Here is a 14,871-nt window from a genome sequence, read left to right as displayed (position 1 = left end):
AGAAATTCTGGGACTACGAGTGTAAATCTAGGCCCTGACCGGATAGTAAGCTTGTGATCCCAGCTCTCCTGTGGCCTGAGTCTAGAGTCACGTATCCCTGTAGTCAGACGGGGAAGGCCACCAGTTCAGCGTGCCGTTACATTTAATCTTGTTCTCTGATGGGTTTATAATAAGAAATATGAAATGATCTGGTCTGCTTCACTTTCATTCCTCGTGAACGTAGAGTTTCTTCAACTGCGAAAAGACTTACCTCAAAATCAATAACAACAGGGTTATACTTTAATGACCTCCCCCAGGAACGGTATGTAATGATGCTCCTGTGTTGTGTCAAGCCACCTGCCCAGCCAGAGCTGCCACCTTGCACCAGAGAAATGATGTCTTCCACACCCACTGTCTTCTTGTCATCGACTGCCATCGAGAGAATAACCACATTAGCTCATTTCCTAAAATGCCAAGCTCTGCTAATGAGATTTGGAACAAAGTTTAAGTGCTCTCCTTACGGCTGTCTCCCACTCTTCTACCTTGCTCGGTTAACTAGCAGGACAAGGCAGAAAAGAAGCACTGAGACTTGGAAATAGATCCATCCTTTGGATTACAGCAGACGCTGGGAAGACAGCCCAACCCAACATGGAGGAGGGAGAAGATGGGGAAATGGATGATGATTCATTCATTCATTTATTCAAATATTTATGTCAGATGTTTACTTGGTGCCTGCTATATGCCAAATAAGTGCAATCAAATATTATAAGTGCTATAACAGATTTCTCTCTCAGTAGGGGTGCAGAGAAAGATGTGGTCAGATCTATAGTAGCAGTGGGGAGGTGGTCAGGAAAAAAGGTGAGTTATCTAGAAGAATGGATAAATCTTGGCAGGTAAATGGAAGGAGGAGGGAAGGGCATCAGAGAGAAGAAGGATTTGACTTAAGGCCCTGAGACATGAGTAGCCCAATGCAATGGGAGTGACTTGAACCTCATCTACTCATCCACTGCACTATAAACCATTTCGTCATCCCTGCATCCTCTGTGTCTTCCACCTGGAAAACATGACTCAATACAGGTTGAATGAATGAATGAATACATGAACACTCGTAGTGACCTGTGTGGGAGATGTTACAGAATATTCTTGTACCATCTTTCTCTAGTAATTATTCTTCGAGCTTGGACTTGATAACCACCTTTCTCTCTCTCAGCAAACTTGTTTCCTCCCTCGGGACTGTACCTGATGGGACTTTATCCAACAGTCGACTTTCCAAGTTCCATCCGCACATTCCTTTCATCCCAGCTCTTACTTAGATCTTTGTCTAGTGCTTGAAATCTAGGAGGGTGCACCATACGAAGTCAAGTATTTCTAAGGTGATCTCAGCCTATGCAGAATTCAAAATAAGCCCACTACAGGTCATTGGTTTGGGGTACTCAGCAGATATGCAGTATGGCCATTGACTGAAATGGAATCAGTTGGTGGTGGGGGGGTGGGAAGAGCGTACATGCCCCGATTTTGAGTCCAAGGGGAAATCTGTCTTCTCTTTTTTGGGAAGCCCATCACTAAATACTTGCCTATTTTGCCACCTCCAAATTTTTTACAAGCTTCTCCTGATAAACGTCCTCCAATTTGTGTTGTATCTGTGTACTCATGGTCGATGCCAAAAGAGCCTCCAAAGCATGTCTTGACATCATTGCTGGACAAACCTGCAACAGGGAGCAGAGAAACACAGAATGCTGAGACGCTGAAAGACCGTGAATATGGTACAACCGGCTCATAGTAGTAGCTCACAGCTCACTAGCTCACAGTAGTAAAAGCTAGCTTGTATTTTGCAGTCTAAGAGGTCCGGGTTGAAATCCCAGTTCTTGAACCCAGTTTCAGTGTTCTCTTCTGTCTGGTTCCAGTGCAAATATTCTTGAAACGAGAAGGAATATGTACTGCACACACTAGTTGGTGAAAAGTGCTTGTTCCCTTCCCTTTGCACATTCTCCACGGAGCCTCCTTGAGACAGTGATTCTGTCTCATCCATCTCCATATACCCCTGTGCCTAGCACAGTGCCTGGCCCAAGATTGGCACCAATTTTGCATTTGCTGCCCCTTCCTCTCTCCTTTTTCACCATCTTTCTAAAGTCTACTCAAGCTCCAATTCAAATATCATTTCTTCCATGAAGCATTTTTGGATCAGAGCACTTCCCTCTTTCTTCAGAGCTACCCATGTGCTTTGTTTAGGTCTGAATGATCATATGTGTCCCAGTTCTTTTTGCCCAGGTCCTCTTTGCACCGCAGAGAGGCCAGAGTGCTGTCAGAAGGTGGATAGATCTCCCTGGGGAGGCTGCTTGGCTTCTGGCGCCATGAGGCCCACATTAGTTGTCTCTGTCTCTATCTGAGGAGTTGCTGAGGACTCTGAATTCAGATGAGGAACATAATTCTCAAAAGAATAACATCATTTTTTCCCCGATCCCTCAGCCTGTAGGTGAACAGAACTAGATTTCCAACCCTTGGTCAGCTGGCAAGCTAAGGCTACAAAAGCAGACTGGAGCAAGATATTGACCATTGCTGCAGAGTTCAGCTCCCTCTGTAGCTAAAGTCTTCTGAAGGTTGTGAACTGGAGTTTGCCTTGGCGACATGTCGTTACTTTTCACTGCAACTATACAATAATTATGACCAGTCAGTGTCTTATTCTGGCAACCACAAAGGAAAAATAATTTAGGTTGTAATTCAGTGAAGCTAAGGATTAGATTCAATATTTTTAAGGGAGTATGAGGCAGCAGGTTTACCTGCCAGCCTTCGCATGAAACTGCAGACTCTATGGGGTCAAGGACTGGCATCTTATTCACCGCTCTCTTGTCAGCCTAGCAGCACGATGTCTGCCATGGGGGAGGAGCTCAGTGAGTATTCTCAGAATAAATGATTGAGGAATGAAAAAAAATGAGTGAATAAATGAATGCCAAGAGTCCTTGGGTAAGGGCTTCTAATGGAAAGAATCTTACAAGTCAGGAATCCTGAATTTAAGTCCCAGTCACTCAGATGAATGGATAAAGAAATTATTATAGATATAATTATATATAAACATATATAAATATTATATATAATTATTATATATAGTATAGAAATAAAATATATAATAATTATATATAATAACAAATATATAATTATTATATATACAATTGTGTGTATATATGTATATACTCTCTATAGATCCCACATATATACCCTATATATATATTCCACATATATACCCTATATATATATCACATATATCCCATTTATATATAAAATAATTATTCAGCCTTAAAACATAAAGAGATCCTGCCATTTGCGACAACATGGGTGAAACTTGAAGACATTATGCTAAGTGAAATAAGCCATACCCAAAAAGGAAAAAAAAAAAAATGCCTGATCTTACTTATACGTGAACTCTACAAAACTCAAATATGTAGAAGCAGAGAGGAGAACGGTGGCTGCCCGGGGGGAGGAGGTGAGGGAAAAGGGGGGATGCTGCACAAACTCGTACTTATGTAGGAGAAATAAGCCTGGAGATCGAATGGACAGCTTGATGTCTACAGTTACTATCAGTAATATTGCACTGAATACTGGAAGTTTGCCAAGGGAGTAGATTGCAGGCACTCTTCGTCATACACACGTGACTATGTGAGGCGAGAGATATTAATTAGCTTGACTGTAATAATCCTTTCACTTTATTTGCATCAAATCATCGTGCTATATACCTTAAATATATACACATTTTATTTTTCTTAAAAAGTAAAACAAAACGCGTCCCAGCCCCTGCCACCCTGTATGAGCTTAGAAAAGGCCCATGATCTCACTGGGCCTCAGTTTCCCATTTATGGAGAGAAAGGGTTGGACTTGCTCATCCTGAGTCCCCTTTCGGCTGCAGCCCTCTGTGCCTCTGTGCACAGCAGTTTCTGAATAACTCCGAGCTGAGAGTGCCTGGGAGAAGTGATGCTTTAAGTACCGGCACTCAGAGCCGAGCACAGGGTTTCTTCTGCCATTTCCGTTCAAGTACTTTTAATTTTTAATGCACTACTAACTGAGGAAGATTTAGCATATTTAATTGTTTTGATTAAAAAATGCTTCAACCGTGATAAACAAAAGTGGATGAAAGGAATTCATGGGCAGAAGCCAGAGTGATTACTTAGGTGAGTGGTGCAGTGCTACCCAATTAAAGTGACGGGCCGGGCCGATTAGTGGGGGCTGGAGGATGCCTGTGGAGTGATTATGCTCATGAGGGGTCTGCAGACAGCCTGCCACGCGCTACTCGGAGAAGAGAATTCCAGCTTGAATTTCAGCAGCACCGCTTGACTGCAAAGGATCGCCTCCCGAGGACCCTGAAGGAGGGTACCAGCCAGCAAGGGGAGGTCTGTGACTTGAGAATCATACAGCACGAGGGCTAAATTATCCTTAGTCACCTACCCCATACTTCTTATGTTTACTTGTGATGCCCTTGGTTCATAAAGATTAATTATCTTGCCCAAAACCACATAGCTAAAAAGAACAGTGGAGCTGAGATTCAAACTCGTCTTTCTTGCTTAGAAGAATTAGCTAATTCTATTTATTGCATCAGACTAAATTCTGCTGAAAAATTTAGTAAGCATCTACTATGTACCATCCCAGGCATACTGTGTGTTGGACAAGGTAGACACTGTGAGAATAAAACTGGTATGAATATGATGCCGATCTAGATTACAAGGTTCTGGCCTTGATAAGCTAGCAGGTGTGGGGCAACATAGTAAATGGAGACAGATTTGGATCCCGAGAGTTGCTTATTTCGTGGAAGACAATTTTTCCACGGATGGGGTGGGGGGATGGTTTCGGGATGATTCAAGCACATTACCTTTATGGTGCACTTTATTTCTATCATTATTACATTGTAATATATAATGAAATAATTACACAACTCACCACAATGCTGACAGGAGGCGGAGCTCAGGCAGTAATGCTAGTGATGGGGAGCGGCTGTACATACAGATGAAGCTTCAGTCCCTCTCCCACCGCTCAGCTCCTGCTGTGCGGCCTGGTTCCTAACGGGCCACGGACCGCTACCAGTCCATAGCCCGGGAGTTGGGGATCCCTGGACTATAGGACCAGGTGGTGCTCTGCCAGGGCTCCACCCCATCCCATCAGCTCCTTAGATGTCAGCTTTGGACCAGATCAAACTGCCGTTTGTTTCAGACTTTCGTGCTCAGTAAACAGGAGTTGATGTTTGCCGAACCTGGCTACATATTGAGATCATCTGGAGGGCTTATTAAAAACACATGTTCCTGAGCCCCACCTCTGTCACTTCTGATTCTGTATTTCTGAGTAATCAGCAATCTGTATTTTAATTAACTATCCCAGATGAAGCCTATGCAGTGCATCTGGGATGGGATACTGAGTACCACGGTCCTACAGAGAACCTCTGGTGGCCTGTCACAAAGCCGGCCTCCATACTAACCTAGTCGGTGCCTTTGTCAATGCCTTGGATATGGACTTAGCAGCCACGCTCACTGTAACTACCCAGAGGAAGAAAAAGAATCAGGATCCAAAAAGCCCTCAGAGGGCTGATGGACAGACAGACCAAGCATAGCAAAATGAGACTCAGTTGGAAAAGTTGTAACATCCTGTCCTGGGGATAAAATACCAAGTGCATGAGGACAGTAAGGAAGAGAGCCAGCTTAGCAGGAGAACAAGAGAAAAGGCCCAAGGGTTTTAGATCACTTTCAGCTCCGGAGGGCAATGAAGCCAGGTGAAAATTATAATCAATAAAGTAAAGGCGGGGATAATCTCATTCCCTCTGCGCAGGTTAGAGAAACCCGGAACCTGGTGCCGAGTTCTGGGAGCCACACTTTTAAAAGGAAATAAGAAAACAGAACATTCGCTGGACATCATCCAGCCTCTGAGAAGAAGGAAATCATGCCACGTGCAACAACGTGGATGAACCTGGCGGATATCATGCTAAGTGAAAGAAGCCAGTCACAGAAGGACAAATACTGCATGATTCCACTTACATGAAGTATGTAAAGTAGCCGAACTCATGGAAGCAGAGCATAGAATTGTGGTTGCCGGGGGTTGGGGGAGGATGAGGAATTGCTAATCAACGGGCATAAAATCTCAACTGTGCAAGATGAGTAAGTTCTGGAGATCTGCCAGAATATTGTCCCTATAGTGAAGGATTCGGTATTGTACCCTTAAACATTTGTTACAAGATTAGATCTCATGTTAAGTGTTTTTACCACAATAAGATTTAATAAAAGAAGAAAATGGGGAATGGTTGAATGAGAGTGAGCGTGAGGGTGAAGAAATGTAAAGCCAAATCCTTTGGGGAACGTTTGAGGGGATGCAGGATGTTTACCTGAACAAGAAAGGAGAGGTTTCTCTTTAAGAGAGGTCAGTGGGATTAGATTCAGCCCTCCGGAGGGTTGTCTTGAGGAAGAGGAATTAGGATTGTTTGTGTGGTCACAAGGGCGAGAACTAGGACCAAAAGGGCAGATACCACAGGGAGATAGATTGAGGCTCAACTTAAGGTAAATCACCGCAACACTCAGAGGCCAAGGAGATAGGAGTTGTTTCATGAGGCAGTGAGCTCCCCATATCTGGAGGGTCCCAAGCAGGAGTTAGCCGTTTGCCTGCGAGTAGAAGAAGCATTTGCAGAATTGACGAGATGTCTTTCAAGAGCTCCTCTAAAGCCAAGATTCTGAAACTTTAAGAAACACACCAGAACACCTGAGGAGCATTTGAGATAACTTGGGTACGTCCTTAATGATTTCTTTTTTTTGAGATACGCGGGCCTCTCACTGTTGTGGCGGAGCACAGGCTCCGGACGCGCAGGCTCCGCGGCCATGGCTCACGGGCCCAGCCGCTCTGCAGCGTGTGGGATCTTCCTGGACCGGGGCACGAACCCGCGTCCCCTGCATCGGCAGGCGGACTCTCAACCACTGCGCCACCAGGGAAGCCCCCTTAATGATTTCTTATTGTGTTCCAGGTATCTGGGAAGTGAAGAGGGCTAAAGGGAGTGTTTGCTGTCAGTGAGCTTACAGCCAAGTGTGGAGACATGGACAGGTAAGTTCACAGTTCTTGTACTGTGTGATGAGGACTTCAAAAGAAGGCAGCAAGCTCGGGGCAGTCTTCCTTAGGGGGCCAGAGGAAGGATACCAGAGGCAAGTGTGAAAGGATGAGTAGGGATTAGCCAGACAAAGTGGAGAACATTGAGAGCAAAGGGAGGCCGCGTGAAGGCCTTGTGTCCCCAGCAGAGTCTGCTCAGAAAGGCCAACACGGTCTGAACTCCAGAGTGGAAAGGAAGGAGATGCAAATCAGCCAGGGAGGTACCGGGAGACCCTTGGAGTCCTTCCCACTCTAGTCTGGTCCCCAGAGGAGCTGTTGTGCCCGCCTGGCAGGCCAGGAGCCCGGGGGACACGTCTCTGGCCACCATGTCTACTGCTTGTTTCACACCTGGTCTGGGCTGTGGTGCAGGTGTGAGAGCTGTCTTCACACCTCCGTGGAGATACTGCATCCATGTGGCTCTAAGGCAGAGCCAGGCAGCCTTATTTCTGAGGTGCCAGAATCAGCAAGTCTCTGTCATTCCTCAGATGGCAAGCAGCAGGTGGAAAAGAGCAGGTGTAATGCATTATTTATCTCTGTGCAACAAACAGATGCCATTCAGGTTGCTGTGATCTGTGTGCTATGTTGCTTCGCTATGTTGGTTGCCCTCAAGGGAAAGGAAGAAGCATATAGCCTATTTCATGCCATAACATTGGAAAAGATGATTGTTTAATCTGTGACTGGATGAGCTGGGAAGCGTTGGCTAACTTCCCTGCCCCCTAGGTGCTTCTGTGTATCCATTAAAACGCATGCTTCTCCACCTAGAAGGGTGGGATAGGGAGGGTGTGAGGGAGATTCAAGAGGGAGGGGATATGGGGATATATGTATACATATAGCTGATTCACTTTGTTATACAGCAGAAACTAACTCAACATTGTAAAGCAATTATACTCCAATAAAAATGTTTAAAAAATGCATGTTTTTTCCCAACCACCTGAGAATAATAGTACAGGTACCTCTGTGCCTTTGCATGTGCTGTTCCCTCTGACTAGAAAGTTCCCTTACCTCCTTCACTGAGTTTCTCCCACTCAGCTCTAGAAAACATTCCCTCACTCACAAGGGCCCTATATCTGTGTCCCTGCAGTATCCCTGTGTGTCCTTCATGGTATCAGCACGCTTCCCTATAGCACAGTATTTAGCACACTATAGTAATTGTCAATTTCTTGGTCTGTTCTTCCAATTATCCTGCAAACTTATAAAGTCATCTCTTGGGTTTGCAAGGCTCGGCATGTAACAAGCCCCCAGAAGTGCTCAGGGATGGGCTGATTCCAACCCATCACCCATCTAGACAATACCTCTAAAATGTTTTGAGAGTCACAGGTCGTCTTCTGGTTGACAATATAAATCATATCTTTGTAATATCTCATGCTTGATTAAGAGTTGATATTTTATAAAGCTCTTTCATCTGCATTATCTCATTGGAGGCTCACAATGGGGCTGGGAGGATTTACTCCTTTTGCAGGCAGTCTGGGGTTGGAGAAGGCAGGAACTGTGGCAGTTAAGTGTGTGAACTCTGGAGCCAGAGTTCTACCCTTCACTGGGAGTGTGGCTTTGGATGAGTGACTGAACCTCTTTGTGCCTCATGTTCCCCATTTGAAAATGGAGATGGAAATGGTTTCTATACATGAATCTCTAAAACTGGTGTCTGGTACAATTAAGTGTTCTACAAATCTTATTAGTTGTTGCTATGATTGTTAGGTAACTTGCCCAAAGTTCCATGACTAACAAGCCAAGAATCGGGGTTTGATGCAAGGTGTGCCGTATCCAAACTCGGGGCCCGCGCCATCTCATCAAGCCAGTCTTACTCTGCAGGAAACTGTTCATCATGGGCCATGAGTAGCAGTGTCCTCCCCAAACCCCTCATTCCACAAAGCAGCTCAGAAAAATGAATCCATGCTCCCAATGGGCAATGCTGGGGCTGCGGTCTCAGGTCTCCCTCCATCTGATAAAGGGCTACCTTCAGGGACTCTGACCCGCTAGATGATTTTGGTCATGATGGGAGGCAGTCGTATAGCTGAGGGCCAGGCTCTGAAATGGAAACTGGCTGAGGTGGAAATTTCCATGCTCACTTACTGTCTGAACCTCCCTGTATCACAGTTATCTCATCTATGACATGGGGATTTTAACACTGTCTACCTCATAGGGTTGCTCTGAGGGTTAAATGACTTAATCCATGCCATGTACAGTGCTTAGGATACTCCCTGGCTTGAAACTAGCAATAATGGTCGAGTATTACTATCATTACTGCTGCCAGAAATGCCACAGCATCCCTAGACTGGGCTGTTGTTTCCTGATTCTGAACTGGAAAAATTGGAGAACACGGGAGGCTGAGGAGTTTGTGAACACCAATTTTCTTAATCAACTTCTCTGCAGGGTAAACTGTTCTATTAACTGAGAGGGAGTGAATGAAGAAGATGGAGGGAACAACGTCCACACCATGTGCTGGGCAAAGATTTTCCAGGCGTTATTTAATATTCACACATCATTCCACAGCAAGTACAATTATTCCCATTTTAGAGATGAGCAAATCAAGGCTTAGGTAGTTTCAGTCACTTGCCCAAAACGATACAATAAGTAAATAGTAGAATGGGATTGAACCAAGGTCTGTGTCCAAAGCTAATTTTCTTCTTGCCACATTATGTCACTTGGGGAGAGGGAGCTAAGGGTGGTCCTGGGAGTAATTTTGACATTATCACACCTTTTTCTCCTTTCAGGCTGAGGCTGTTTTCAGTGATAGAGGTGGAAAGTCAAAATCAGGACAATTCAGGAGGATGGTGCTGAGAGTCTCAGTTCCATGTGTATGCAAGTGACTTAAGGGGGGTGGGGACAGAGCCAAGACACCAGGAGTCTGTCAGTCATTCAATACCATCCATCACCGTGAAGCCTGGTTGTCATGGTAACTGGGGATAAAGCCTAGAGCTTGTTAGAATCTAGTGCCTGTCTGTTCAGGATGATTGGTTGGTTAGCAGACACAGCAAAAGACCTTTTGGGCCAGCCCAGACTACTTAGCCATGAGTATAACACCCTTCACAATCAGGTTCCTGCCCACCTCACCATCCTCACTGTTCAGTCCAGCTGAGACTCTTTAGAAATCCACCCTTGATTCTTCAGAGTGTAAGAGAAGCTCCAGAGGATGCCCAGCACCTATGGGTTTAGATTCTGAACCAGCCCTGCTAGAAAGACACTGAGCCTCTACGTGAGTCAGCCTCAGCCTGTGGACAAAACTCCAGAAACACATCATTCACAAGATGCACTATGGAAACAGGCAGTTGTAATAGTGTGATATACATAGAGCTGTGTCCTGGGTACACGGAAGTATTGGGTCAGCCAAAAAGTACGTTCGAGTTTTTCCATAAGATGTTATGGAAAAACCCAAATGAAATTTTTGGCCGACCCAGTACCTAAGACAGGTTCCCAACCTGGAACTGGGGAGACAGAAAGACTGTCTGGAAAACCCTGTTTAAACAGAGACCAAAGATGAATAAGCATTAGCCAGGTGAAGAAGAGAGGGTGGGGAGGAGAGGGAAGCAGTGCTCTAGGTAGAAGGAACAGCAGCAAGAAGAAAGTGAGTATGATTAAGTCAAGGGACCAGCATTTAGCTCAGTACAGCCTAGCCCCGCAGTGAACAGTGGGCTGGAGGGTAGCGCAGGGCCAGCGCACGCTCCCTTGAAGGCTGCGCATCTGGTCCGGTGGCAGAGACCCTCCTGTCTCAATGTTCACCTTTGCATGGCTCCAGCAGCTTGCCGTTCTGCAGCTTGTCATCCTCTCTGTGGGTCCCTGGAGGCCAACACTGACTCCATTTCCAGGTTACTGATATCAGCACTCATCCTGCCATAACCCAACCACTGGATTGTTCTCACGTATGCACCGGCCTCAGGGGCAAGCCCTCTACAAAGAGTGTGGCCTTTGGGTGAATCACTCATCTCCTACTACTGACCCTCACCACTTGCTGCTTCAGCCACTCCCATGCAACTCTCTCCTCTTAGAAAGCTCCAGCTGCGTTCTCCACCAGGCAAGCTCCCATTCCTACTAACGTCAGAAGATCAGGTATGAATGTCTCTGGAGCCTAGAAAATGGGAGGGGAAGAAAGGGTGGGTTGCTCCCTCCTTTGTGCTTCTACTGTATTTATTTCTAGTCAAGCATTTATCGCATTGTATTATTCTTAGCCCCCAACTGACTGCACATTTCTCCAGGGTGGGAATCTGTGTGTTTCACTCCTGTGTCCCTGGAAATCATGGGTTCTCTCTGAGTATTTACTAGGTGAGTGGATGGATGGATGGATGGGTGGAGATTAGATTATGAGAAGGGTTTTCCTCAGAGATTGTTTCCTGCCTGCTACTTTGGGTAAGAAGGGAAAATACTCTACTTAGAAACTTCCTGAAAGGGAATTGTAAGCAAACAACCTCAATAATATATAAATGTGATGGAATGTATGAAAAATTTGAGGGACTTAATTTATACACCCATCTCATCCCAGTTACTCTCCATACACAGCTTAATCATCTGGGCTGCCTTTGTCTCATTCTACTAAAGGAATAGACAACTCATAGCTCAGGGGCCCTTAATCCCTGCTCAGACCCTTTAGGAATCCACGACTCTCCAGAGTGTAAGGAAATCTCCAGAGGATGCCCAGGATCGATGGGCTTGGATTCTGAATTACCCCAGCCAGAAAGATACTGAGGCTCTACCATGGGTCAGCCTCTGCCTCGGATAGACATCACTAATTGATCACAGTACTTTCCGCCTGAGCCCGTATCTGGTGTCACAGTCCTCAACTCAGTGGTCCTGGTAGCATTTGCTATTAAAACCACCTGCCATTGGTGGCTTAGATACATTTTCTGGCCTATAGGTCTTTAAGTTTCGCTTTATTGAGTGCCATGGGTGCCAGCACACCGTGCTTCTTCTTGGCTCTGTGAATGTACCTAAGCTTCAGAACAGACCATCACAAGCTGGTCAGTTTAACCTTTAACAGTTCTCTGTGACAATTCCCAGTCAAGGGTCAAGCTGACCCAATATTGCCCTTAGGAGTGAATATTGAGTATAATACTCCGTTAGGTAGTTTTAAAACCTGATTTATCCACTTTCAAAACTATCACAAGCAGTTTAATAGTTTTTTAAAAAAGAAAATAAGTGAAATAAATATCCAGGGGTACCACAAGAAGCACTGAACTTGGAATTAGAAATCCTCATTTCAAACCTTACTCTGCTTCTAACCAGTGGTGTCACCTTGGATGTAACATTTATCTTTCAGTGCCTGGTTTTCTCATTTGTAAAATGGGTACAGCCATAAAACACAGCTCAAAGCATTGCCAGGAGGCTTAAATGGAATGAGATGCATGTAAGAACTCAGTATGCCGCCTGCCACAGAGTTAGAACTCAGTGAATGCTTGTTTTTCTCATCTTCATTTAGATAAGCTGTTTCATTACATGCGACTTCACACACCTACCTTGGCAGTTATTACTCACATCTGCCTCTACCTTTCCCCCTTGACCACCTTCCTGTGATGGTTAATTTTATGTGTCAATTTGACTGGGCCAGGGTGTCCAGATACTTGGTCAACATTATTCAGGGTGTTCCTGTGAGGGTGTTTTTGGATGAGATTAACATTTAAATTGGTAACCTGAGCAAAGCAGATTGCCCTCCCTAAAGTGGGTGGACCTCATTCAACCAGTAGAAGTTCTGAATAGACAGAAATCTTATCGTCCCCCGCGTAAGAGAGGATTCTTCCTGCCTGACTGCCTTGAGCTGGAAAATTGGCTTTTTTCTTGCCTTCGGACTCACACTAAAACGTCAGCTCTTTCTGGGTCTCAAGCCTGCCATTCAGACTGGGACTACACCCTCAGCTCCCCTGATTCTCAGGCCTGTGAAATCAGACTGGAACTAAACCATTAACTCCCCTGGGTCCACAGCTTGCCAAATGCAGATCTTGGGACTTGTCAGGCTCCATAGTTATGTGAGCTAATTTTTTAATAATAAATCTCTTTATATATATATGTAAAGTGTATGGAGAACCCCAGCTAATAGACTTCCTAATGCCTTCATTATGGCTATTGATGATTTTCCCTTTATTTAAAGTGATTAGATACATGTCCACAGTCCGTGGAGCACACTGGGTTCAGACAGTGTGTCTAATGCGTTTTTGACTACCCCCAAAAGTAAGCAATACTTTTTAGATCATGACCCAGCCCACTTACATCCAGCTGAAATAAGTTGCAATACTTAACCATACTTTGTGTGATGCTGTCTGATGATTTCCCTCTTAGTGTATTCTATTTCATTTTGTTGAATGCTGGTCATGACCCACCAAATTTCTCTTACAATCTGCTAATGGGCTGTGGCCGGCAGTTTGAAAAATCCTAGGTAAAACATCTCTGAGGCATTACATCATGTTGGTTTACATCACAGGTTCTCACGTGGACTTCTGGCTCCACCCATAATAACAAGATGACCTTGACCTTGCACAAGTTATTTAACCTTGCTGAGTTTCAGTTCTTCATTTGTAAATTGGGGATTATAGTATCCTCTTCCCCAGTCTTTCCTGAGGATTAAATGAGACAGTGCATTTAAAGTGCCTAACTCAGTGTCTGCCACATAATGAAGTGTTCGTTAACTGTTGGCCATCTTACCAGTGCTGCTAGAGTCTAAGCCCCTGGAATATAGTATCAGAATGAATGACAGAAGTGTGGGGAAATGGTGTGGGACAATACACGAGCTCTACATCAGAAGACCTTAGTTAAAAACTAACTGAATCATGTTAAGCCATTTACTTTGGGTCTTTGGACCCCAGCTTTCTCTCTATAAAATCGGGAAAAATAATAATATAATTCCTTATAAGCTATTATGAATATCATCTTCAATGCCAGATGTAAATGATTATATTTTACCAACCTTAGGAGTTTTTCGATGTAAATATATTTTATTAGAACCAGTTAATTCTAAGTACAGTGAATAAAAAGATAATTTGTTAATCCATTTCAGGTAGTAATCAATTTGGTTGTCCTTTAATAAGTCATCCCCGACTATAATCAGATGATTAGAACAGAGAAACCCCATTACCTTCTATATGAGATAAGAGGACCCATGTTGGTATCTAGACAGTGCTTACCATGTTATGTGGGCTTAATAAATATTGAATGGAAAACTGAAGGAATGAATAAATAGAGAAAAGGAAGATGGAGGAAGAGAATGTAGAAGTATAATTGATACCAGCTTTAGTGAGATTTTAGTCATGTCCCTGTGACTTTTGCTACCCAGTGTGTTAGGTGGTAGACCAGTTGGCCAAGGACCCCAGCTAGAGGGCAATGGTCAATAACTGGCTGAATGTACTATACTCTCACTAGAAGGATCTCTTCCAGCGTCACTGTCATCTGGCAGCCATCAAGGGGAGGCATAATGGAATGCAGGCACTGATTTAGGCAGAGTTGTTACCACCTTGAAAGATAGTGATGAGAATTCAAATTGACCTTGATCGATGGGAGGAGCAGTCCCTCCAAAACTGGATGAAGCTCTAGAGAAAGAAATGAATGACCTTGATTTAAAAAATGGGCAGGTGGGGGAGGAGGCATGATTGATGAGTCTCCAAGTCTACAGCAGAAGTATTGCCCACTGCAGGCTGGACATAATGATAATGATTTCCCTTCCATTTGAACAGTGTTTCAGAGCTGACTAATTGCAGAGCCCTAGGAGATATGTTGTCTTATTGTCCCCACTTTACAGATGAGAGGACAGTTAACATTATAGAGTTAACAACTGGAAAGCAGGGAATAATAAATATGGTAAATCAACATAGTACA

At 44.4% G+C, this 14,871-nt stretch overlaps 1 protein-coding gene across 1 annotated transcript in view; it reads right to left on the bottom strand.

Moving 5' to 3' along the window:
* Positions 1–14,871, bottom strand: part of C8A (complement C8 alpha chain) — a 65,026-nt gene that overhangs the window by 8,196 nt on the left and 41,959 nt on the right. Inside the window, exons 8-9 of the mRNA XM_032650596.1 lie at positions 1,543–1,685; positions 251–397 (exon numbers count right to left, since the gene is read on the bottom strand). Of these exons, the coding sequence (XP_032506487.1) occupies positions 251–397; positions 1,543–1,685 (290 nt within the window). The remainder of the gene's footprint in view (positions 1–250; positions 398–1,542; positions 1,686–14,871) is intronic.

This window comes from Phocoena sinus, chromosome 1 (assembly GCF_008692025.1).
Source record: "Phocoena sinus isolate mPhoSin1 chromosome 1, mPhoSin1.pri, whole genome shotgun sequence".
In the NCBI taxonomy this organism is placed as follows: domain Eukaryota; kingdom Metazoa; phylum Chordata; class Mammalia; order Artiodactyla; family Phocoenidae; genus Phocoena; species Phocoena sinus.
The sequence above is the reverse complement of the archived record's forward strand: the minus strand, read 5'-3'. Positions and strand labels throughout refer to the sequence as shown.